The 27,686-nt window shown below is 44.2% G+C and overlaps 1 protein-coding gene across 2 annotated transcripts in view; it reads right to left on the bottom strand.

The window, feature by feature from the left end:
- The window catches only part of CERT1 (ceramide transporter 1), a 944,792-nt gene that overhangs the window by 576,738 nt on the left and 340,368 nt on the right, over positions 1–27,686 (bottom strand). For both annotated transcript variants that reach the window (XM_085632300.1, XM_085632301.1), the window contains exon 3: positions 350–466. In XM_085632300.1, coding sequence (XP_085488426.1) covers positions 350–466 — 117 coding nt within the window. The remainder of the gene's footprint in view (positions 1–349; positions 467–27,686) is intronic.

Genomic DNA, 27,686 nt, shown 5'->3' with positions numbered 1-27,686 from the left:
AAAGTTGCTTGTAAAACTCAGAAAGTTCTGATTAGAAAAGCTAAGCAGGCTAACTATAAATAGAAAATGGATACCTGTGTAAACATATGTGACACCTGTATATACGACGTTTGTCCTTCCACAAAGACAGGTAGTGTACTGCATGAGTGATGGATGCATAGGCGGAATTTTCTACTCGATGATGTATATTTTTCAAGTTATTTCAGGCATAGTATTTAAAAATCAATAAAAAGGATTTTTTATAATATAAAAAAAGCCTAAGCCAAGACGGATAGATGCACACAGCCACCCAAGCCCCAGCTAACATTCCAAATTTAACAAAATCAGTACAATCCAACAGAGCTCCTACCTTGTGCTGCTCAATAGCATCTATCCATTGTTGTCTATGGTCAGGGTCTTGAGCTCGAAGGTACCAAACACTGTCATTAACGCTGATATCAAATCGGCACTCGTCAAACTCATGTGGCTAAGGGAAATAAATACAAAAGGAATACATAAATCACTGGGGTGAGGACAGAAAGGAGCAGCTAGGCGCCTACGTAGGGAGCATCTTAAGGACCCAGCGCTAAGTCTCTAAACAATTGTGTGGAAACATCCCCACCATAAAACAAACGGAAAATCACCCAAAACTGTTGTAATAACAATGAATTGTATCTTAGTTGTTTGAGCCCAGTTTTCGGCTTACTCTGAAGCTTATCTGTGCTGATGGAGCGATGGGTTGGTGGCGACTGTTACATAAAATTTGTAACGTATGGTAAACTGGTACTCATTTTCAGATAAAATTACAAGAAATCAATATGCATAGCAGAATTTGGGGTACAATAAGAATTCTAAAAGAAACCGAGTAGAATACAATACACATCGAATGTGAGCTAACTATGTACTATGAAATAATGCAGATGCACAAAAATTAATGAACTGCGCTGAAAATTCACACTTGCAAACAGTCACACGTATAGTTTTATCTAGGCCACGCCAACATTTTTAGGTTGAGTCTGGGCAGTAGGTCTAGCTCCACCTACTCTCCGCCCATATTTTTCATTGGCTTGTGTCATTGTCAATTGTGTCTTTTCATTGGTTAAAAGGTTTAATAGTCCCTCCTTAGTACCGCTTTGTCTGCTTTGGTAACCTCCCATTGCAATCCCCCTGTTATGAGTGTTGGTACTCTGTAGGCTTTAATAACAGCCTCCGAGCACTATTTTATCAAATAGCTTTGTCCTGCCTGCTGTTGCAAACAGGACACGCTCTCTCCTAATGCATTTAACAAAAAAAATGTATAGCACGCATTTGCAATGCAATAGGTCTTGCATTCGCAAGAGTTTAAGCTATTAGTATTGAAATGACAGTGCCTTTTATCTGTTCTCAAATAAACACAAAAATAAAAGTCATTGTCATTTACAATGCCAATAGCTTAAACTCTCGTGAATACGAGACCTATTGCATTGCAAATACTTGATAAAGTAGTGATGTGTTTTAAAGAAAATACCTCCCCGAAGCAGACAGTAGGGGGAACAACCCAAACCAACATCGGAGGCCTAGGCAAGTTGCAACCTTTCCCAAGATTCCATACCAGTGTCATGGAGGACCGACATGACAGAGGAGGCATTCATGCTACCACAGCGAGGCTGCAGGCAGAGGCCCGGGAGCAACCTGGAATATTCAGAATGGTAGGCAGAAACCGGAAAGAATAGCAGTAGTAATCCAGGCTGGGACAAGCCTGTGCAGCACAGAATACACAGATCTCAACAGTGTGCCACTGAACTCTGTCTTGGCACAGGTGGGAGGAGAAAAGGTATTGTATTGTAATTGCATTTATTTCGCGCTTACTACCCCAGACGAGGCATCAGAGCGCTTTTTCGGCGAGTAGCACGCTACTCCAGAACCCATAAAGAATTAGTGGTGAATTAGTATAGCGAAAATATGAAAGTAATTTGAGTGATGGATATGTTAGTTATTTGGATTGAGATGGATAGGAAAAGGGTAGAAGAGGTAAAAAGGTTTGCATTTGTATAGCGCTTGCTACCCCGGATGAGGTGTTGAAGTGCTTTTTAGGAGAGTAGCACGCTACTCCGGAACCCATAAAGGATTAGTGGTGAATCAGGATAGTGAATTATGAAATAAATTTGAGTGGTGGACATGTTAGTCTGTTATTTGAATTGAAAAGGACAGTGGAGGTATAGAGAGGAAGGATTTAGAAAAAAATGTTTGTTTTGGAGCTCACAGCAGTAGGAGGAGGCGGCTTGAGGGAGTAAAAGGGAGGTGGAGAATGATGAGTAAAACGTAGGTGGAGGAGGGGTGAGTAAAAGGGAGGTGGAAGAGTCAGAGGGAGGGTTTAGAAAGGTTTGTTTTGGGGGATCGGAATAGTAAAAAGAGGCATGAGATAATGCAAGTTGTAGGAGAGTAGGGTCTGCTATCCTATGGTCACCCCAAATTTTTGCTTTTTGCTTCACTGGTTTTTGACATATTGAGGCTGTGGGCCTGCTAATCATACCCCCAGCCTGCTGTTCTCTCTACTAAATTGACACTGTGCACCCTAGGTGCATAACCAATTGGAATTGGATCACCCTGTGAGCCCCTGTACCAGTGTACACTAGGTAACAAGGGCATTGGTGTATCTAAGGCCTACCAGGGGCTGAAGCATGTATTGTGCCACCCCTGGCCTGGCCTAGCAATTTGACACAACTGGCTGATCACTCAGCTGGGGTAAGTTGGTGTAACCACCTCTTACTTAGGTGTAGTATACCTATACCTAACCTTAAATGGGACACATGTTAACCTATAAGTCACTCCTATGGCAGGCCTTGACAATCCTGAAGGCAGAGTGCTTGGTTCCATGTGAGATGGTGCTCTGGCATGAGCTGAGCCTGTCTGCAGTGGTCGGAACAACTTCTTTCTACTGTTTCCAGATATCGTCATACCATATACTCTTAAGTGCATTATGAACCTCGCGGTTAAATGCTATCTTTGGTTTGGCTTTATCAAAACATGTTGAGTAAGGTGTCATACGAATTGGAATACTAACCCCTCGCCAGTTCTGGCGACGGGGTTAGCATTCCACCCTTCTAGAGGGACACGACATGTACAGTACCTGAAACCCGGGTAAAATCAGACATAGCCTCAGCTCCACAAAATGGATGCTGCCACCACAGACACAAGTCTGCCCTCCTGCTGCTGGGAGTCCTTCCAGCTTGGGAGACGTGGACAAAGGGTTTCCTGCCAGGGAGGTGCGAGCACCACCCCAGACAGGATTTTGTGTATTGGTCAGGTAGGGCTTGAAAGGAAACAGACATGCCTGAGGCTCACAAGGAGCCTCGGCGCATATGCCAGTTCAATCCGGTCCTGGGGCACACCAGCCCCGGACCTGGGGCGAGCTGGACAAAGGATTGGGGGTGTAACCACCCCCCTTCCTGGTCCCACCCTTAGGGAGGGACCTAGCAGGTAGTCCGGCCCCTAGAATCTGCTTAAAGGTAGGAGCTGTGTCCTAAGACTTCAGACATCCTGGAATCAACTTACTACAAAGAAGACGACGGGAACTTCGACGCTCTGCTGCACAGAGGACTGAAGGAAATCTCCCCTATGGTCAGGGAGTGACCATCTTGCTAACGCAAGCACCAACCAGCTATCCAACGTCTGCTTTGCCGCCGCCTCCTGCCGGAGCCCGAGCCCAGAGCTCGACAAGACCTGGACCTCCAGACCTCTCACCGCCCGATCCACAGTCCCTGAGAAGAAGGAACCCGTGGAGGCACCGAGACACGTGGAGCCAGCCATCTTGGAAGACCAACGACAAGCTGCAGGCGCAACGACAGAGGCTCCCTCCAAGTTGTGCTTTGGGTCCTGAGAAGCCCAACCACCGAGCAGCATCTGCACCAAAGGTGAGCCCTCCAGCATCTCCACGATCTGCGTGGGGCCCCTCTGCACTTTGCATCTCGACGCGCCTGCCCGGTCCCTGGCCCGTTGGCTAGTGGCCATTTTGGCGACCTAACTTGAAATAAACGACGCTGGTCTGGTTGCTCCAGACTGGCCCCAGCTGCTCTCCAAAAGAGCAGCCCCTCTGACCTTGCTGGTCAGAACAATCAGCTTTCTTGAATTTCCACGACTCCTGCCTTTGCCAAGGCTTGTTTGCTTCTTTCGAGTCGCCGACACCGCCGACAGCGAGAGCCTGCGTGGGACAGCTCGTGACTCGACTACTGGACGTCGTCGACCTTCAGGGACCACGTGGCTGCAGAGACAAGCTACATCTAACCACCTGTTTGCACCAGACATCGCCTGGTACCTACCTGGTGCCACGCCGGTCACTGGCTAGTGACTGTGAACACTGTCCCCTCTGCTTTCAGGTCTTCTACAACTCCGATCCACTCTTGGATCCACCGCATCTCTTCTGGACCGACCGCCTGCAGCATCTTTGTCATCAGGCTCCATTGAATCGATAGAAGAAACCCGACGCACTTCGAGACCTATGCACCCGCTTCCTGTGGGTGAGGTAAAGCTGGCACTCTGGTGCCCAAGTGTAGAGAAACATCTCTAGTGTCTGTGTTTTGAATCTTAAGATCGTAGTCCATCCAGAAGACCCTTTCTGCAGTAACTTTTAAACTTTTACGCACCTATTGAAAACCTATGGGAGCCCGCGTGTAACTTTCCTCACTGCACACGCGACCCGTGAAGTTAGCTACTTGTAGGCCCAGCGATCCTAGAGGCCCTAGGCCTTTTCACTTTCCTGTTTGTGGTACTTATACCACTATTTTAGTATATGGTTTGAGTGGCCACCAGGGCCCATCCATATAAAGTGCAACTTCTGTATATTATAACATTGTCTTGTTTAACGATTTGTGCTCCTGTGCTCATAAAGAGTCTAGGGGATACTTTGAGAAATAAATACATATATATTTTGAATATATATCTGTGTGGTGTCCTTTCATTGGTATAAAGGAAGGTTACATATGGTAAAACAGCCTGCTTAACACGCTTCACGAGTTTAGCCTCAAAGACTGCTTAGCCTACGCTACCACTAGGGCAGCTAGTCCGAAAAGGTTGACTTACAACCACACCATAAGGGTTGCTTGGCATGGTACAAGGTGGTCACTTTAACTAGTGAACATCATATACCAGGCCAACTTCTCACACAAGGTAATAGATCCCATGCCTGTATCTTCCACGGTAACAGATTCATGAGGGACCAAAGAGAATCATCCCAACTGTCCCACTAAACTGAAGACGTTTAAATGAGCGGACATTACTTTTAAAAGCATTTATGTTCGGGCGGGAACGTCCGCAGCATTCTATATGGTTGCGTAACCCTTCCGACTGCCCAACTTCATGTGTAGCTGGTATCCCAACTTATTTTTGAAACTGGTGTCACGTCATCTAGTGTGTGCATAGGCCTTGGCCAGTCTGTGACAATGCTAAGAGTAGGACCTCCCCTGTGATCTGGAGGGGCACACCATGAGGCTCCTCAGAGTGAACATAGGGCTACGATCCTTGTTTTGGGTTTAGAGCATACAGTTGTGATCGCAGCATACTGTGTTTTGCAATCAAATATAGCTGACCATCCTATTTATCTGTGTCGTGTGTGCCCTAATGGCCCCTCTTGGGTAAAGGTCCGTGGTTCTATGAAAAACCAGAACCCTGTTCTTGTATCCTGTGTGTATGTCGAATGAGTGTTACACACATGCATTAGTAGGACTGTGTGTGCGCGTCAGAGTAATGAAACAAGGGGATTTCTTCCTGGATGATCTGGTTTACCATGGCACAAGATAGAGGATGAGGGTAGCTTCTCCAGACAATGGAATTGTATCACCTGCATGCCTGTGGGAGGAGGATGACGGTCCAGACACTGAAGTTAGGAGGATGGAAATAGGGCTGCTGTTGGAAATTACATCATCACTTTTTTCAATGGGGTGGTGGGTGATTATTTCTTGCTGAGCACTGTTATTTGGTAAGGGTAGAGGCTGAGACTGCAGTTTTGGTTGCCAACATAAGAACATTTCTAGGCCAGATCTGCCTTTTCGTGCCCGGGACTTGAAAGAGAAGCACCCCAAACCGGTTCTTAAGTTAGAGACAGCAGATCCACAACCACAGTCTAGAAAATGTGTATAAAAGCGAGAACCAAACCACTCCACTTTATTTCAGGTCCAAATCCTTCATGTCAACGGAAGGCAGTGTTCAGCAAAGTACTTGAAGGATTGCTGTGTGATTAGGGCTGGTGTCTTCCTGGGTACGGTGCCAGAAGTCTGCACCAGAAGTTTAGCTGCAGAAGCGGAGGCTCTGCTTAGAGCTTAGAAGCCTGCCTGCAGAGGCAGGGAAGGAGTCTACCTGGCCCTGCAAAAGGAAAGACTCACCAGGAGAAGACTGGCGCATTCATGGCCTGAGCAACACCCAGACAAAGTGGATTTTATGAGAGCAAGCAGCAGCGATCTGTGCTGCAGAGGGCTTTTCAGTCTATGCAATGTTTCCTGGGAGAATCAGGAGTTAATTAACATCTGTACACCTGTGTGAGGTGGGCTGCATCTACCCATCACGGTTTAAGAACCCAGGTTGGGACTGAACCTGTCGCAACATGTGAACTGGCCCGAGGTTGAACACAATGGGTGTATCGACCATGCTCAGGGTCGCAACTGCCATGACGAACATCCATGCCAGCCCACAACACATCTGCAACGGCTGAGTGTCCACCCAGTGGTGCAAGGGCCTGCAGGAATAACACCAGATAACCCAAGGTGGTTGCACTCTGAGAAGACACAAGCTGTGCTTGATGTCCTCTGCAGCAGCTGCTGTAACTACAAGCGATCACAGGGGGCCTCAGGATGCAATGGTACTGATCTGCTGAGTGAGGAAACAGAAAGCAGTAAATACTGATTTCTAGGTTCTAGGTCGGTACCGTAGGAGAGGATTATGCATTTCTTTCTTCATTTATTGAACTCAGCAGCCAAATACTAACTTCAGACCAATTAGAAAACATAACCCATGAGTATCTAGCAAAACCACTGTGGATCCCATATTAATCACGTCACACCATTCAGTAGTATAACAATCTTCAAGAAAAAGCACTTCCTCTTTCTTCACTGTTTAGCAGCCATGCAAGTGCTTTTTCTTGAGAATTGCTTGTTTATTACTACTTAGTTGGCTCCATATGTGGTAACGAGATTGCCTGCATTGTGTTTTATTTTCCAAATAAATATTATTGTCAGCACTCTATTTGTGGGCAGGAATTGCCGGAAGGTCTACAGTCTGCAGGAAAGATTCACTTGTCGTTCTCCATCCTTACGATGACGCTGCCCAATCCGCTTCTATTGGGGACATGTCTATCAGCCTGTGTGTTCTGGTCAGGATACTGAGGCGCAGCTGCACGTCACATCCTGTGGGCAGAGAGGGCTCATTGAGTGTGGTGCAATGCTTGAATAACCAAGGGGTACTGTGGGTTCAGAGATGCTTTAGCCAGAAGCACCCTCTCTTTCTCAGCAATAGAACCATCACTGTGTTGCAGGTGCTCCCTCAGCTCCGTACAGCACAATGGCTCGATAAATCGTAGCAACTGTGTACTAGAGGCTGAATTTCAGGTCTAAAAGCCAGCCAACACCCACAGACACCAAATCTGATGCAAAATGTTAAGTCGCCATGGAATCAAGTGGGTGTTGCCCAATTAGTCAAGGGTCAATGGTGCAAGTTCCTTCGGGGGACCTCCCTCCTAACTAAATACCATAGGGTGACAGAAAGCCCTTATTTAGCAGCATAATCTGCCTCTAATGAGCATGGCAAGGCCCTGGGAAGGCAATTTCCATGAGATCTTAGCGCAAGGGTTTTCCCCTTAGGGGCCATATGGATGGATACCCTGGGCTCATCAGTCCAAAGAACAGTTTCCACAGCACTTAAACCCTTGGGAAGACCGTTAATGATATTAATTATAGTCCAGTCATTAACCCCCACTTCAAGGAAGGAACCTGGGCATCATAGGTCCATTAAACCTCAAGGGTCTCAAGAACCTTGCAAGGCCAAAGTATTTTTTTTAAAAACATAAGGGGGTCTACACAGACACCTCTGAATACAAAGGGGTCTTTATAGAAAAATAGAGGCGCAGATGTCTCCACGTCTTACAGAGTATAATTCTAGTAAACCCTCATTTACAACAAATAATTGTCCCCGCCTGGGTAACATGGAAACTGGGGATGATGGGAAGATCTGGATGAGGACTATGAACCCAGTGACCACCTTTTCATCCCTTGACAAATCCCAAAAATCTATGAACAAGATATAGGGCAAAAGTTTTTTGGAGGGGCGATAGAGGGTGGGGTGATCAACCAGTCATTCTTTTTCCCAGCCACCTATACAGGTCACCCTTTGAGACTGGGTTTCCAGTGGCAAGACCAAGAAAATGGGGGTGATTCTTCAACTCACGTGGTAAAACCAGAAGCTGCGCAGGAATACAAAACTTCCAGGGAGTCGCAGCCATCCATGGTAGAAAATCAGGTTAAAAACATTTATTTTTCCAACCAAAGCTTGGAGGAAAGTTGAGTGAATTCAAAGAGGCTGATTTGCCAACATTTCAAGATGTAGAGGTTCCCTCTCTTCTCAGAGACATTCTCCTTACCAGGGACTGGAGGGTATGATTGGATTTGAAAGACCCGTTTCTGACAATACTGATCATTCCTCATTGAAGATTCCTGCAGTTCTTTTGGAGAGATCAGATCTACAAGTTTGTTGCTCTCCCATGAAGGCTTTTATTTCTCCCTTGGTGTTTCACGAAGGTTCGAAGATCAATGATGGAAACTCTTTGGTCCATTCTGTATCTAGACTTCATTCTGCTGCTGAACAAATGCCCACATTAGCTGGAAAGGAAACTCAATATCTATTCTAGTTCCTAATCAACTAAGTGACTTCTCTCCCGAACCAAAAGATATCTTGGGCTTCGTAGTGGATTTATCATCTCAGACATTTATGTTTCCACCAAAGAAGACAACAAAGAAAACAGAAAAAAAAGAAAATGCCTTTCTTTTAGGCACCCTGCGAGGTTAGTATGGCTACTGGCATGCTCAATACAAGTGATATACCCTGGGCCTCTTCACTATGTAGCTCTCCCGAAAGAGCAAGCAGCCAGTCTCTGGAAGGGGATTAGCATATTGAGAGATGGTCAGACTAAACAGAAATGGTGGCTGACTGAATTACCAAAGAGGCATGGAATGGGATGGCCGTGTTTGGCTCTGTTCTGGACCCAATTATAGAACTGGACGCAAGCCGGTTAGGATGGGGCGCTCAATGAGGTGATATTACAACCAGAGATCAGTAGTCCAAAGACCAACTGGGATTACACATTAATTGTCTGGAGCTACTTGCAATACCCTTCACACAGAAATGTTTGAAAGTACAGAGTCTCCTGTTCAGTGCTCTTAAAGATGAACATAACGGCAGTCTGGTACATCAATCAAGAACCAAGGCGCTGGACGAACTGGCCAAAGACTCCTCCTGGCACTTTTCTCCAACAATCCGATTTCAATCTCAGCGCAGTACAGGAACATTTAAATCCACAACATACAGGAACTCAAGATTCCAGCGTGTGGAAATTGGCTCAGACAATTTGCTTTTCCTCCTGAAACACTGGAGACAGATAGACTGGCTTGCTTCAATCATCAACTCCGAAGTTGTTCAGTTAGAGATCAGACCCTCAAGCAGAGACCATGGATACAGTCACCCAAGAATGGGACAAAGAGCAGAAATACACTTTTCCCAGTATCTATAATAAGATCAGCAGCTCATGTCAGAAGACATCAGGCAGATCTTATTCTGCTCACTCCAGATCTTAAGTATGGTTTCAGTCCTTTTGGAACGTTCATGGGATTAGTAATCCTTCCCACGTTCGACCATTCTGCAGGACAATTATGGCTACGCGTACTCATCAGTCCTAACAGGTCATCTTTGTTTGATGGCATGGAGGATTACAGGGGTCAATACCAGGACTTTCATTCCAAGATTCAATCTGAATTAAAAAAAAGCCTGGTCAGAAACTACAAATAAAAGATAAAAAGTTTAGCCTAGAAGAGATGGTCCCATTGGCTTTTTTAAATCATAATTGCGATCTTGGGCGGACCGACATGGTGAATATCCTGACTTCTATTCTGAACTGGCAGAGTCCGGGATAGCCTACAGGTCAACCAATGCTGCCGATCAGCAATATATGCAAAGCACAATGAGTGAGATAATGCTTTCTACGGTGTAAACTACTCAGAGGGATTAGATTTTATATCGATCAAACTGGACTTGTAGAGAGCGGCTAATCACCCGTGAGGGCATCCAGGTGCTGAGAAGCTTCTGCTGAGGGAGTGTTCACAGCAAGGTCGGGAGTCCTTTCTTGAATTCCTGCAGGAATGAAGAGATGCGAAGGGGGAGGTCATTCCAGGTCTTAGCTCCAAGTTAGGAGAAGCGTCCTCCATGGTTGCTTTGGGGGATGCAGCAGTGTGAGCGAGGGAAAGATGCGGAGGGCAAGTGTCTAGAGGTTAGGTGAAAATTCATGCGGTGGTTGATGTACGCTGGTCCTAGGCAGTGTAGGGCTTTGTAGGTGTGGATCAGAATCTCAAGTTGACATCTCTACTGAATGGCAAGCCAATGGAGCTTTCTGAGGTGGGGGATGATCTGTTTCCGCAAAGTAGGCTAAGGAGGAGTCTGGCTGCCGAGTTTGATTCAGTCTGCAGTCTTTTCAGGAGATGCGTTATATCCTTACAGAGGCCAGATAGTCCAATCTATGAGATGTGCAGGTCATCCTCTGGTTCCTTTCCAAATAAACATCTAGTGATTTCTATCTAGAAAGCAACTGTCAGCAAAGTTAGCAGTGTTAATGTGTCTAATTTCCTGCAAATAAATCTTGGATATAAATGCGCTAGATATGTGCTTTATAATTTCCACTCTAGAGGGAGTAACCTTCACAATAGCTTGAAGAAACAACACCATGTGTCTTAACCTGCGCTCCCTGATAACTCAGCCCAGTCAACTGTCTCAAAAATCATGACGAGATCATGGAAGAAATCACAACTCCAGCAGCACGTAAACCTTTGATCTTCATAAGGAAACCTTTTGGACTAGTCTTAAACCCAACTATTGCCAGGTCGATCAAATGGATTAGGAGAGAAGCAGGATTTAAAACCTCCATTTTTGGGGCACATTCTACAAGGATGCTATCGCATCCAAGGCTTTTTTGTTTTGTTTTTTTAAGAGAGCTGGGAACAAGACATCATGTAAACGGTGGACTGGTCAGCAGAATCAACTTCAAACCAATTACAGTAGTAGTATCGCAAATGTCAGTAAGCTTTAAGCATGCATAATCTGCACCTCTGGTCCTGACAAAGTGGGAATTTTTCCATTCTAACACAAAGAAAAGTTTAAATTCTATTTAGGACCCGGAGGGAAAGATCATCCCACCTGCTTCTGTGTACCAGCTCGACCCACCTACAAAAGAGACACAAACACAACGTTTGATAATCACCATTATTTAATGAGATTTTGCATGTTTCAGTCAACTACTTTTGGGTTAGCGTAAGACCGTTTCAATGTATTAAATGTTCCATCAAATCTAACTTCCTTTGAATTCACAGGAAACGCATATGAATATCTGCTGACGTGGGATTTTCATAGCAGGCTCATTCCCTTTGTTGATATAAAACAACTGAAGCAAGCGTACCAGTGAAACAGCAAATTAGTTTGTCTAAGGATTGTTGTATTATTAATGGTGTGATGTGATTGGATTTGGGACTCACAATGCTTCCACTACACTAACAGGTTATGCAGTTCTCTAGTTGCTCTCAAGTTATTGATTGGCAGAGGAGTTAATAAATGACAAGAGAAATTAATACTCCTTGCCCCATGGTACTTAATAGAATTGAAACTTTACTCCACAATATCTAGGAAATATTTCATTCCTACTCACTACAAGGCCCGGGACAAGAACCATAGTATTTAAGAGAACGGATTGCACATTTGACTTGTGGGTAAACCTATTCTGAGCCTTATTCATGCTTCCACCATAGTTTGGTTGAGGGTAGAGAACAGACTAGGGCCTAGTCTTTCCCAAACATTTGACTCCTGAGGACACCCACTGGAAGCCGGGGACCCCCAGTAATCTGTATGATTTAAATTTCAAACATTAAAAGAGCAAATCAAAAAAATATAAACACATCTGCACACAAACCAAATACTCGAATTACTAAGGATTTTAGTATTGTATATTGAAAGAGTTCTGTCAGGGCTTGAGTGGAAACCCAAAGCAGCCCTGGCAAATGTTTTCAGAGCAGTCCCCATACTGTGCACACCAAGTGCAGTGAGTGAGCCTAACCACTACAAAGGGGGTTTTGGGAGGCTCTCCCCCCCTCGCCCCCCCCCCCAGAACATTTAGGATACAATGGTGCATTCAACAACACCTTTATCATTATATATTGAATTGCAGTAGCTTTTAAAGAATAGTAAATGATGACCTTGCACCAGGATACAACAATCTTTGTTGGGGTTCTTCAATAATTCCCTTATTATCACCCTTCAACAGTGCCTCTCATTTCTCCATAGCACATCTGTCACATGTATTACATGTGTTTTATAGCATCTCTCATACCATTGAAGGATGTCAGAGCACTTTACATAACACACATAGAGACAATGAATCATACTTGTAAATCAGTGTAGAGAAAATGTTACATAAGGCAAAGGGGACTACAAGGTGTAGGATTAACATGTCATTCATACTGGTGGGCATTTTTAAAGAGTTCTTGGTCTGGAAAAGCACAAACTTATGATTCAGAACATAACACAGTGGTTAGCATTGACTTTAACAATAAAAATGTATTTCTACCCAAATAAACCCCTTTAGCAGCATCAGGCAAATGAAAGACTGGGAAAAAACATAAGTTACTAGCTTGCACCATGCAGTGTGTAAGCAGCTCTTTGATGACAGTTTATAGGTCACTGTGCTGGATTATGATGGTCTCTTATGAGCTGCAGAGTAACAAAAGATTCTCTGTGACAAAAGAAGTAACCCACTGACCTATGCACATAAAATACTGTTTTTTAAAGTGCATGATACGCGTTCTTTGCAACAGGCATATTAACCCTCTGTGCTACATTAGATAGATCAAACCTGCCACTGGACAAAACTCTCATCTCTCTCCAGCAGGTACATTATTTACTAGTGTTATCTTGACACATTTATTGTTGCTCGAAAACTGCGAATTCTGCAAGGAACTTTGCAGTGTTTTTAAAACTGCTGCCTGCAGACCCCCTGGGAATGTGTCGCGGACCCCTGGGGGTACACGGACCCCAGTTTGGGAAACACTGGACTAGGCGTATTCTGTGGGAGACGGTATGGGGGCACAGAAATGTACCTACAAAAGAATCACAATCATGGCTACCACCATGTATACTGGATTGAATTGTCTAGCATGGGATACTGCTGTGGAATCAAAAATTACTTATTCCCCCAAAAAGACAGGCACAGGACTGGACACTGGCTTATTATATCTGCTAATTGTGGAATTCTGTGCTCATGCCCCTCAGCCTACCTCCCTGAGAAGCAAGAGACTGCCTGCACTTGCTTCCCTGAGAGTCACACGTGGAGCCTAAGCAAGATGGACCCCAAGACATTAGGGGCAAACAACTTCAATCACCATGTTTGGGGCCCCAAAACCTTGACATGTGGGCCCAGAACGGAAACTGACATTTAGATATTGTAGTGATGCTTATTAGGAAAAACTAATAAAAATTCTAAATAATAACTGTTACCTCACATCTTCAGTGTTACTAGTGTGAAATATTGCAATAAACCACCGGAAAGAATTTAAGTGTCCTCCTGCTCTTACTCGTATGCATGGCTTCTGCTATAAAGCAAATATTTTTTCATGTTACTATAAATCAAACAACTTATGCACAGATATTTAAGATTTGACGAAATAAAAAACAAAGTGCAACACTCAGACTCCTTCACCTTTCCTAATAAGGATTCCTTTGGTGTGTATTCTGTTCTCAGGGTTCAATAGTCCCCCAGGGTTCTAGATTTTCTCCTGTCCACGTCAACCTTTAAATAGAGCCACTTTGTGCTCTACTCACAGATAACCGCATCAGCTTTCACTCTTGAGTCTTTTCTGATTCATACCTTCAATGCCTCAAACAGTGCTTAAACATCATCCAGACCTGGATGTCCACTACATCCCTGAAGCTCAACCGAACCAAGATAAAATTGCCCAAACGGATAAACAGGATGCAGTACAAACCTAACTCAAGGACATGAACACGGACAGCTTCAAAACAGACTTTCATGAAGAACAAGTCCCTTTGATTCACCCTGGACATCAACCTCACCCTTAAGAAATCCTTTTCAAAACAAAAAAATAAAAGCTTTGTACCCATCTCTTTTAAAGCAAACAATTTGTTCCCGAAAGTGAATTCTGATCTGCTGTTCCATTCCCTGTACTCATCTGGATGGTGGTAATGCAAAAACGCCATGGCCTCCCAGGCTCCACACTAGCTCCCCTTGCTGGCATTTTACACCCCGCAGCACGTCCCATTCAGGGCCTGAAGAAATAGGATCACATCACAACCATACTGATAGAAACCCATTGCCTCCCGTGCCAGCTGCATCATTTACAGAGTCACAACGACCAGACCCCAGTTTATCTTGCAGACAAGTTCACCATTCCTGGTAGCTTTCTGCACCTTAACAGCCAGGACACCAGACTGCATACTGCAAATGAAAAAGTTAAAATAAAAAAAAAGATACAAAATACCACATAAAGCCTTTTCCATCTAAGCACGCAGGATCTGCAACAACATCCTTATATCCATCAGGACCGTCGCAGAGCTGCTCCAATTTATGAGAGTTGAAGACTTGCCTCTTTAAAGAAGACTACATCAAGTGCATCAAACATCCCCATTCCAGTTTCCGCTCCTATTACTAGATGAGTTTATGCCTGTATGTATGTATGTATGTATGTATGTATGTATGTATGTATGTATGTATGTATGTATGTATATTATCTACTGGCAGTCGCCAGTAGATAGTTATAGTTAGGACCGTGTTTCCATAGGAAATCCGCAAACTTCTATTTGGAATAACTTTGGCGCCGATTGACGAATCCTCGCGAAAATTTCAAAATAGGTGGGGCGCTCTGCTCCGCTTGTACCCTGAAAGTCTCGGGGGGATTCGTCAAGCGGGGGCTGAGAAAAAAGGGGGGTCCCAAAACGCGTTTTTCCCATGCAATTTTCAATAGGGACCTTTAGTCCAAGGTACAGCCCAAACGGCTGAACAGAATTACTTTAAATTTGGCAAAAAGGTAGTCCTCAGGTCAGGGATGTGCCTTTTGCATATCTGGTGTCAATCCGTTCAGTAGTTCCTGAGAAAATAAAAAGTAAAATCATATATATATCTGGGCGGAGCCTAACCACACCTCATCGTGAGATCTGATTGGCTGTCAGCACTTCATCCAAGAAGTGTTGGCAGCCATCTTGGGACCAATATACATGATAGCACCTCATTAAAAAGCCTTGCAGTTAATAGAAGGTTTTAAGACTTTAGTTGCATTATAAATCATTTGTTGATGGTACCATACTCATTTTAGGAATTGTGGTGTGTTCTAAGGTGATTTTACCATGTGAAAAAGCCTTCTGCTGTGATATCATGAATCATGTTTGAGAGAAAACTATATTCTCATGCTTTTCCCACAGAGGTTTGGAAGGTGATCAATAAGCTAAACTGAGAGCATATTTTCTGTAAATTCACATTATCTTTCTCAGTCATGGGAGAATGAAGTCTGACATTCTCAGTAAAACATGCACATCCAACAAGGGCAGAGACTGTCAGTTGATTCCTTTGTGTTCTACTGCAGCTTCCCAGACTGTTCTAAAGAACAACTAGAGCGCTAACAGTCCTACTTATGACAAAAGTATGGCACACCTGAAGGCATCTTGGTTGGAATAAAGTGGTAACTCTTAAAACATTTAATTTAAAAAGGAACAAAATGAGGGGGTTCATTTTGCCATAGAAAGTATGATTAGTGCTGCAGAAAGAAAAGTTAGGGCACATTTTGAGTGACTTCTCAAATCCTCTTCTATTTCATTAAAACATTCTGAAATGCAGACTGAAACATGCACTTTCAATACCAGCAGCAGACTTCCCTGGTGAGCAGTAGCTTTACTACAGTGATCTAATAAGCAACTAGAGTGCTAACATTCTGAATTTATAGCAAATGTGTGACACATCTGAATGCCTTCTTGATGGAATCAAAGTAAAAAACTGAAAGTTTTTCCTACTGAGGAGACTGTAGTTAATGAGGAAATTAGGAAACTTCATAACAAATAAGTCTCCCAAAATGGCCACCAGAGACAAAAGAGCCCAAATGTAGCCCAAATATCACCCAGATGTAGCCCACATGTAGCCCAATGACAGAAGTGTGCAAAACACTTATTTTTTGTGTTTTTACAGTTTTATATAGTGCAGACTTGTCAGGTATTGGAGTGCTTTACATGAGCATTGGTTACATCACACAAGATCAAATTCATTCTGGTTGTGGACATGGGGAGATTAAGTGATTTGACCAGAATCACAGAATGTTGAGCTGAAGCAGAAACTCCAACCTGGTTCCCCAGTTGCAAAGTCTGTAGCTCTGGAAGTAACACCACATCCTCTCCCCTAAGTGCAACATTTAATCAAGTGGTCAACTGGATAAAAAAACAAAGGTAACAAATAATTTAAAAGTGCTTTGTCGCTATTTGAAAACTCAGAAAATATGTCCTCATTTTAGTTTTTTAGAGCACTAACCATAATTTTGATGCAAATAAGACCCTCTCCTATATGTAATTTCTAAAGGAAATACTCTAGGTATTACAGTTTTGATTACATCAAGATGACGTCAGGCGTTCCACACTTTTGTAATAAATATAGAATGTTAGCAATCTAGTTGTTCATTGGGATACTGTTGAGAGGCAGAGGCAAGGGGCACGGACTCTGAAAATTGAAGGCAGGTAGGAGAGTGCAGAGGCAACAATTTGACCACACTGGGCAGGCAGGAAGGGCAGTGGCAGCACAACAGACTATGGAGGGCAGTGGAAAGGGGGGCAGGGGCAACAAACCAACAATACAGGACTGGGAAGAGAGGCTGTGGCAATATAATAGACCATTGTGGGCAGAAGGAAGAGGCAGTGGTAGTACAACCATACATGCCAACAGACCCGTTTCAGCCAGGAAACGTCCAATGTTTTTAAGCTCAAATGGGCTTTACTTGATCTGTCTCCTGTCTACAATCTCCTCTTTTTTAATGTAACTCAAAGGGGAAAATCAATACTCCAGTTTTTTTTCAAAATCTCCCTCTTACCAAGTTCAAAATGTTTGCAAGTATGGTACATTGGATCATGGTAGGCAGGAGGAATTGGGGGTAGGGACATGGACTCGGATAACAGAGGACAGGAGGGACATGGAGAGGTGCACCAAACTGACCCTACAGGGCAGGCATCAGGGAGTGCAGCACAACAATCCATGGAAAGCTAGCTGACCACACAGGGAATGTGGGAGGGGCCATGGCAGCACAGAAGACCATGCATGGCAAGCAGGAGGGTTAGTGGCAGCACAATGGCTATGATTGCAAGAAGGAGGGTGCAGGGGCATGCACAAAGGACCATGGAGGATAGAAGGGAGGGTCAGGACCTGGGCACAGACAAGAGAGTTCAGCGGAAGGGGCCTCACAACAGACCGCACGGGGCAGGCAGGAGGAGCAGTTGCAGCACAACAGACCAGGGAGGGCAGAAGGGTGTGGCAGTAAAATGGACCATGGAGGACAGGAGGAAGGGGATAGGGGCATGGCATGTGGAAAGGCAGGGTGGAGATGGCAGGGACAGGGACAGGTTACAGTCATCTGACAATGCTAGGCAGGTGGGAGGGAAGTGGCAGCTCAACAGAACACGCAGAGTAGATAGGAGTGGCAGGTCCATGGGATGGAGCAGGGGCATGCACGAAGACATCGGATGGCAGGGGGAAGGAGAATAGGGGCAGCAAGCTAGGCACAGAGGCTAAGCAGGAGGTCAATGATGGGCCATAGAATTGGGCAATGGAGGGCAGGAGGAGTGGACTGGTACATCATGCTAAATGGAGGGCAGTGGCAGCACATCAGACCATGCATGGCAAGAGGGAGGAGGCTAGTCCATGGATTCAGACAGCAGAGGATAGGGAGGAGGTGGATGGGGCAGCAAGCTAACTGTTCAGAGAAGGTGGGTATTAGGAACTTTATTGTTTTTAAAATGTGTGTCTGTGCGAACTACTTAAAATATGAACAAGAATGCAGCATAATCTCACTTTTATTCAGGAAGAAGGACGTTTGTGACTGTGACTCCGGGCTCACTTGGCAGAAACACCCCCTGACCCTCCACCCCCCATCGCAAAATGTAATGTCCGTGAAAAGGGTAGGTGGACGCAGTGTTATATAGAACATAGTCCTGAGAGCACGATTGAAAATGAAAACTAGATATAGTATATGGTATAAACTATGCACCAAAAAGTGTGATATAAGATGAACCGGGGCGTGAAATATAATATGCAATACATTGTGCGCAATGACAGATTCATTGGAAAGCGCGAGATAGCACAGGCACTAGCTCGTGCTATGCGATATGCGCCTTGGAGAGTAATATGCACAGGGCAGTGTTGTGTAACCTAACTAGTCTCTAAAGTTGTAATATAAAATATATGCTGGGGAGTGTAACATTGCATATGCACTGTGACAAAGATATGGATCCCAGATTGTAATATGTATGGCATAGCGCTGTGCGTTATAACATAGGCATCGAGGAAGGCACGTTAGATGGGGCAATATAACCTGTGCGAAGGCAAGTGTGGCACGACATATTCACAGGGTGGTGTTACAGTGCCCATGGGCTAAAGAGTGTCATAGCATACGCACTAGCTGGTGGAATACAACACAGAGGTGTGAGGCACTCGGCGGGCACTGGTGGGTGTAACACAGCATTGGGCTCAGCCAGGAGCACACTGACTCAAGTGAGGTTCGTCTCCTTTCCAGAGAGTAAAGTAAAAAGTATTACACATCCGGCGGTGGATGTGTGTTTTATTAACCGTGAGGGGGGTTTCTTGCATAGTTTGGTCGAATTTTTGTGGAATCCCCTTTGAATGGCTTGGTGTGCGTGTATATTAAATGTGCCCGTCAATAGCTACCCATGTTTGTATAAATAAACGACAAGGGTGTCTACTTGGAGAGTACCCACCGGCGGGGGCGCCGGGATTAGGCACGGTAGGGCGTCAGACACGTCAGAGCTTCACTAGCGGTGTAAATACATTCCATGTGGATTCATTCTATGCATAGTTGCCTTTTAATGATTATCACGCAAATCGTCATGGTGATAGGTACATACGGTTTGTCCAGCATGTCCTAGGTGTTTCTATAAATATATATATATATATATATATATATATATATATATATATATATATAAGTGGCCTGAGGAGGGGGGGCAACGCAGCCCCCTCCTAAAGAATAAAAAAAAAAAAAGGCCTTGACCCGGGGCTTGGGGTCCCCGGGGCCGATTAAGGCCTTGGGAGGGCCAAATTTTTTTTTTAAACAAAAAAATTAGGGAGCAGGCCCTGGGTGATGGTGTCCCCAGGGCCAGTAAATTAGAAAAAGGGGGGCCACACAGCCCTCCTTCTTAAAAAAATAAATAAAAGACCGGCATCGCGCCGGAGGCCACGCCCCCTCCTAGCAGCACTCTGCAAATGCACCCCCTGGCCAGTTGTAAGTTGGGGAATTAATTCCCCTTCAATACTGAGGGTCCCTGAGGGCGAACTAGCCCAACAGGTATCTCCAGTATGCGCCAGGGAGCTGCGTGGCAGACAGGTGTTCTGAGGCCACGCCCCTTTTTACATCTCCCTGCAACGCAGCTCTGTGGTGCTTACTGGAGGTACCTAGTGGTCTAGTTGGACCCTAGGGACCCTCAGGATTCAAGGGGACTTAATCTCCAAACTTAAAACGGCCACAGGGCGTGTTTACACAGTGGGGAAGTGAGGGGACGGGGCCTGAGATGACGTGTGCAAACACGCCCTGTGGCGCGTTTTAAGAGGTAGTTTTAATCACCTGCCCTATTATATATTAGGGGCTTACAGAGGAGGTCATGCTGATCACAGGGGGACCCCAACGCATAGTGTTACCTAGTGTATGTAGGTGTTTTCACTGTATTCTAAGTGTCTTTTAACATAGCACTGGCTCTAGGACTGGTTAGTCAGACTCAGTTACCACCAGTATCCGTCTGAAAAAGTTGAGGGTACAGGATGATTTTGCAACAAGGCTTCTTTTTGTTCTTCTGTTTGTTCTTTCTGCAGGTTATCCTTCTTCCTGCACTTTTCTTTGTCTTTGAGGACTTCTGTTGCTTCTTTCTGCATTACTTTTTTTCTTTCTGTGCGTTTTTTCTTCTTTCTTCACATGTCCTCTCTGTAGCCATAGTTAGAAATTAGCGTTTAAAAAACCTTTTAAAGTCACTGAAAAAACCATAGGTTTCAGGAACGTTATAGTTAGGAATTAGCATTTAAAAAACCTTAGAAATTCACTGAAAAATCCATAGGTTTCAGGGGCGTTATAGTTAGCTGGACTTTTCACTCGTACAAAACCATTGAAATTCCCCCGTTATAGTTAGTTCAGCTAACTATAACTCGCGCGCCCGCAATGCACTGCTGAGGATGTCACATATTACATCACTCATGACATGGTCAGTGACATCTCTGATGACATCTCTGATGACATCTCTGATGACATCCAGTGAATGTGTGTTTTTCTGAAAATTAAATATGTTTTATATATGTATATCTCAAGGTCGATGGAAGAATAAATGGGTATAGAAGTGTCTAAATGGATGATTTTTAAAAAAAAAATAGACTATAACTGACTGATTAAGTGTATCTTAGTGAATACATGGCTTAGTGAGTAATGTTTAAATATGTAAATATCTGTATCAGTCTCTCACTTTGTGTATAAGTGGCTGAATGGGTTGGTGAGTAGCTACATGAGTGTCTATATAGGTTATTAGTTGTTTTTTTGAGTATCAGAATGAGTGTCTGAATGGTTCGGTGGGGGTATTACGTAGTGCATAAGTGCATGAATGAGTGACTCACTGTTTGTATGTGTTGAAGACAGCATGTGTGCAGGACTGTATTGGTGGATGAGTGTGTGCATGGGTGTGTTAGTGAGTGAATGACTGTCTCAATAGTGTCTTTATGAGTAACTACATATGTTTACAACTAGTATATGTGACTATTGGTGTATATAAGTGAGTATATGTGAGAGTTTGAAAGAGTTCCTGTATGAATAAGTATGTGTTTCTATAAGTGATTGTTTAAAAGACTAAGTATGTGTAAGTTTCTGTAAAAGTAAATGTGGTGGTGTGTGTATAACTGTATATGCAAGTAAATGGATGTTTGATTCTTTATTAGCATGAGTGACTATGTGTGTAAGTAACTCTATGGATGAGTGGCGTTGTGTAACAGGATGTATAGGTGTACGAGTACATATGATGAGTGAGTACATGTATGAGTGACTGTATAGGACTGTTGGTGAATGAGTGGATGTGTATGTGGATCTTAGAATTACTGAATAGATTGTTGTAACTGATATTGGTATGTCCATTGTTTTGAAAATGTTAGTTTCTATTTTTGAATGTGTGTATCAAAGGTTATATTAGGGTGAGAGGAGGTCTGCCACTCTATCACAAGGATGATGTCATCAGTGATGTCATCAGTGATGTCATTTGAGATGTCATCAGTGATGTCATGAGTGATGTCACTGACCATGTCATGAGTGATGTAATATGTGACGTCATCAGCAGTGCATTGCGGGCGCGCGAGTTATAGTTAGCTGAACTAACTATAACGGGGGAATTTCAATGGTTTTGTACGAGTGAAAAGTCCAGCTAACTATAACGCCCCTGAAACCTATGGTTTTTTCAGTGAATATATATATATATATATATATATATTTTTATTTTTTTCACACATAAAAAAACATAGGTTTCACACACGTTAGTTAGAAATAAGCATTTAAAGAACCTTTAAAATGCACTGAAAAAAAACAGTTTCAGGGACGATATAGTTAGTTGGACATTTCACTCGTACAAAACCAAAGAAATTTTGCCGTTATAGTTAGTTTAGCTAACTATAACTCGCGCCCCCGCAATGTACTGCTGATGACGTCACATATTACATGGTCAGTGACATCACTGACGACATCTCAAATTACATCACTGATGACATCATCCAGTGACTGTTTTTCTTTAAAGTTTAAATATGTATTATATATATATATATGCTAAGGTGTATTGAAGAATGAGTGGGTGTATAAGTGTCTAGAAGGAGGATTTAGTAGGTGCGTGACTGACTGTTTAAGTGAGTGATTACATGGGTCTTACTGAATGCATGGGTTAGTGACGAAACTGTGGGAATGTATGTATCAGTCTGTCTGTTGTATAAGCTGCTGCATTGGTTGTGGTGGTGGTGGTGGTGTGAACAGATGTTTGAGTGGTTGATTCACTGGGTGTATGGGTTCAAGAGTGCATGTGGAAACAGCTGTGTGGGTGAGTGTGTATGGGTGTGTTGGTGAGTGAATGGATGTCTCCGTGGTACATGTCCAAGTAACTACATATGTAAAAGGCAGTGTATGTGAGAGTTGGAGTATATAAATGACTATACGTGAGAGTCAGCGATTGTGAGAGTGGCTGTATGGATGAGTGTGTGCTTGTATAAGTGATTGTATAAGAGAGTAAGTATGCGTTTGTTTGAATAAGTGATGTGGTGTGTGTATAACTGCATAGGTCAGTAAATGGAAGTGTGATTGATTCTTTGCATGACTGACTAGGTGTGTGAGTAACTCTGGGTGAGTGGTGGTGTGCGAGTGTCTGTATAGGTGTACGAGTGCATATGATAGTGTTGTATTGATTAGTGACTGCATGTATGAGTGATTGTATGGGTGAATGAGTGAATGTGTGTGTAGACCTAGGAATCAGTGAGTGCGTATGTAGTAACTGGTATTGGTGTGTCGATGGTTTCGAAAATGGTAGTCTGTATTTTACAGTGGGTGTATCAAAGGTTATATTAGAGTGTGAGGAGGTGCATCAGATCTTCACGCGGATGATGTCATCAGTGATGTCACTGACCATGTCATGAATTATGTAATATGCGAAGTCATCAGCAGTAAATTGCGGGGGCACGAATTATAGTTAGCTCCACTAACTAGAACGGCGGAATTTCTATGGTTTTGTACAAGTGACATGTCCAACTAACTATAACGTCACTGAAACAGTTTTTTTCAGTAAATTTCTAAGGTTTTTTCAAACGCTAATTTATAACTATAACGTGCCTGAAACCTATGGTTTTTTCAGTGAATTTCAATGTTTTTTTTTAATGCTAATTTCCAACTATAACGTCCCAGAAACCTATGGTGTAAAAAGTGGCATGGCCTCGGATCACCTCTCTGCAATGCAGCTCTGTGGCGCTTACTGGAGGTACCGGGTTGGCTAGTTGGACCCACAGGATTCAAGGGGACTTAATCCCCCAACTTAAAACGCGCCAGGGGACCCATTTGCACATTAGTGCACGGAGGGGGCGGGGCCTGTTGTGACAAGTGTGCAAACGCACCTTGTGGAACGTTTTAAGTTGGGGGATTAAGTCCCCTTGAATCCTGAGGGTCCCTGGGGGCCAACTAGCCCACCAGGAACCTCCAGTAAGCGCCACAGGGTTGCATTGCAGAGGTGGTCCGGGGCCATGCCCCTTTCTACACCTCTCTGCAGCTACAAGGGACTCAAGTCTGGGCATACCTGCCAACTTAGGGTGACCAAAGAAAACGTAACGAGATGATGGACGGAGTTCTGAGACTTTTCAGACACTTACCCCCAGTCACATATCTGGGTTGAATCCATCATCGTTCTTTAGCTCACTTTGCCACCTCAGTTCAGACTTGACCCTGTACCTCATGGGATCAGTCCAGTCTGAACTGCGAAGCCATGTCTTCCCTGAACCGGAAACAAGCATCCTGGGACCGGTTTCGGGCCAACAGCCCTCATCAGCCAGGCTAGCATGAATCCAGTGGCAAAGTGAGCAAGGGACCCACGTCTGGGCATACCCCGCCAACTTAGGGCAAACAAAGCAAACACAAGGAGATGGACGGAGCGCTGAAACTTTTTTGTGAAAGGGACTTCCAAAGGACTGTGCATGAGGCACAGAGCTATAGGATGCTACAGGGGCATGGCACTATGCAATGCAGCAGTACGACAGCACAACAGCAAGCACTACTGTGGAACCAGAGCAGAAACCCATTCACTGATACACAAGTAAAAAGGGTCAGTCACTAATACGAGGGGGAAAAAATCCACTCACTGCTGCATGGGGGCACAGAGGCAAGCACTGTTCCAGACAGTGGGCACACAGCCATGTGTTACTAAATGAGCACAAAATCACACAGTGCTACGAGTTAGAAGCATAGAACAAAATGTGTGGGGGATGTTAGGGCTACTGATCAATATAGAGGCGCACTGAGAGAGTGTTATGCAGAACAGCAAGGGCCCTAGTGTCAGAATGAGGCTGCATTGCAATAATAATGTGAAGAGAGAAAGAGGGGCTGAATGTTAAGAAAATAAGACATTAAGAGCCATGCACACAATTAAGAAGAGTACACTCTCGCAACCCTCTGTGGTCACCCTGGGTGTCACTCAGGGATCAGCCCCATCACCCATTCTTTTCAACCTCCTAATGGAGCCTTTGGCAAACACACTGAAATCAGCTTACATTCTATATCACCTGAACGCGGATGACACCCAGCTGTATCTGAAAATCAACACCCCCAGAAGACTTTATTGCCCTCAACACTATTTTACTGAACACTCAAAGCTGGCTCATTAACAACCACCTCATCCTGAATACCAAAAAACGGAATTCAACCTCATCTCGCCACCGAGCCACACCAAATTTAGACCAATGGCTAAAACACCTAACCTCCTTTGACTGTGTTCCCCGCATCATTGACTCAGCAAAATCCCTAGGAATCACCATAGACAAACATCTTAATATGCATTCGCACATCTCTAATGCCACCAAGGGAGCTAATCACAAGCTGAGTACATTAAGGAAACTCAAACCCTTCCTCTCAGGCTGATCAAAAACGGCAGTACAAGCCCTAGTGCTGCCAAGATTAGGCAACGGAAGCACCACGCTCTGCGGTCTCCCAAAATACAATCTGGCTCCGCTGAGGGCATCACTGAATGCTGCTGCTAGACTGGTATCAGGAACCAAAGGTAACAGTCACATCTCCCCGACCTTTAAAGCCCTGAACCGGTTGCCTTACAAGGCAAGAATTCACCTAAAAGTGTCACACAAAGCAATTAACAACAATACATCCACTTGGCTCTAAAGCTGGAACGATCTGGAGGTTGCAGACAACTACGATGTGCAAGTACTTTCCTTCTGAAACCTCAATCCTTCCATAAGAAGAGAACTGGCTGCAGAGCTTTCTCAGGGATTGCTCCAAAGATTTGGAACTCCTTACCTCCAGTAGTGCGTGGAATCTCTTCCTTTACCGCAATCAAAAAAGGAGTAAAAATGCTACTAATTAACAAATTCTCGTCCTAAGTCTTAATTCTAGGCTGTCACGGAGTCATCTATAAGACTCACTTATCATTGCCTACCTCTGGTGGAATGAAAGACTATTGTATGCAAGATTAATACCACAGCCCTTAATGCTTAATAACTGTATGTAATGTAAAGCTTAACTGGTTTTTATCTGTTTGCTAGCACAATCCCCTAATGTTTAATAACTGTATATTGCACAACGTCCTGCAGATTCCCAGTCCTCTATGTTTGTCATCCATATATTTTATATCTCTGCTGTATAAATTGACAGATTTGAATGCGTGTATATCTTCTCATCCATCTATGTTCTGGACTGTACACTGTAAAGCGCTCCGATACCCTCGTGGGCCACGTTCGCGCTATATAAAACTTAATAAATAAATTAATGGACGTGGGGCATCAGGACAGATGTGCACTGAAAGGGCAGTGCGAGGAAAGGGTCATGTACTTACTGCTAGGATGGATGTGTGCTGGGACGGAGGAGTGAGACAGCTGAGACCCCACGTTTCAGGAAAGAGGAGCTCTTGGAAACCAATGGAATAACAGGGACATCTAAAAGTAGCATAAAGACCCCTTTTTGGCACAGTAAGAAGAGAGTCAGGCGCGCCTTCTGTCATTGAAGAGGAACATTGGGAGAGCAGTGTGGAGAAAAAGGGTTACCCGATGCCAGGACATAGTGACACGGAGACAAATGTGTAACAAAATTCAAGGGAACCCAGTTGCAGAAGGAGGTGCACTAGCAGACCAGCGTGTGATATACAAAATGATAAAGTAAATTTACTCCTAGATATGTGCCCTTTTTCTTTTTATCACTTAGACTCGTTCAAATTAATATCAAATTTAAATTGTGGCTCATTAGTCACTCACTTATGTAGAATCATTTGCATTTCACCCTTTTACCACCGTCTCTCTTAAATGTGTTCATCCGAGGAAACGCTGGGCCCCAAAGTCATTATAATGCGATCATGTTGTGGAAACGTCATCCACCCTTTATTGCCGATTCTCGCAAATGAATATATATGGCACCGTAGCAAACATCGATGTGGGTCAGCCCAGCAAGCAATATTCTTTAAAAACGTATTTTATTGAATTTTTATTTCTCCATATTAAACATTGTTTTTTGCATATCGTACTGACAAAAAACCTCTCCTTAAAGTTGAGTAACGTCATACCTCGTTAATCTCCCTCCTTCGATTGCGCAGTTCCCTACTTAAACTCACCTTCTCTCACTGCCCCTAAACAATGATGACTCTTGTAAGTAGCTTCTGCCAGTCACTCGCCAGCAGCCAAACCATATTCAGAGGTCAGCTGCGGTGCACTTTAATTGTGCTAAGTCCTTCCCTGTGGCACAGCCATACTCAAAACCCTGCTCAACTTCCTGGCTGCTGTAGTGATGCCACGCATTGTGAATTCTCTGAAAAAGGCATTGGTGGAACTCGGTGCTGATGCCAAGTAGACATCTTGTCCTGACAGACCAGATTATTTCACTACAGTGTTTTGAGTGCGCTTTGCTCAGAGATCCTGGTTATTCTTCAGGATTTGAATCCATTTTTCCGGAATCTCGTTCGCCTCCTTGTTTCTCACAGTTTTCTTTTGACTCTGCATTAGGGCCAAGTCGAGGGCAATGGGTCTGGGTGGATCATGCCACTCCATCTTCGGCAACGGGCAGTGCCACGCAGATTTGGGATGGTGGTAAGTTGGTAGCGGTGTCTGGTACGAGCGGCTGGAAGTCTTCATCTTCCAAGGTTCCGCAGATGGCGGCGGGCGTGTCCAAGTACAACAAGGCGAAGCATGGTGCGGCTGTCGGTAAGGGTGTTGTGTCACAGAGCGGATCAAAGGTGGATTTTGCTGTGACCAATTGGGATTTTTATGATGGCGGGGTGGGAGACGGGAAAATGCCGAGTGGGAGTAATAATGATTTGGTCATACCTGATGAATATGCTGGTCAAGGTTTGGTGGACGAAAATATACATGAAGGGATTTTTGATACAAGAGGCTATGGGTCAAGAACAACTAGCGGTTACAAAGGGGTCGGGGTCAACTGTTGTTGCTAGTATTTTTCAGA

Source organism: Triturus cristatus, chromosome 2_1 (genome assembly GCF_964204655.1).
Source record: "Triturus cristatus chromosome 2_1, aTriCri1.1, whole genome shotgun sequence".
Taxonomy (NCBI): domain Eukaryota; kingdom Metazoa; phylum Chordata; class Amphibia; order Caudata; family Salamandridae; genus Triturus; species Triturus cristatus.
The sequence above is the reverse complement of the archived record's forward strand: the minus strand, read 5'-3'. Positions and strand labels throughout refer to the sequence as shown.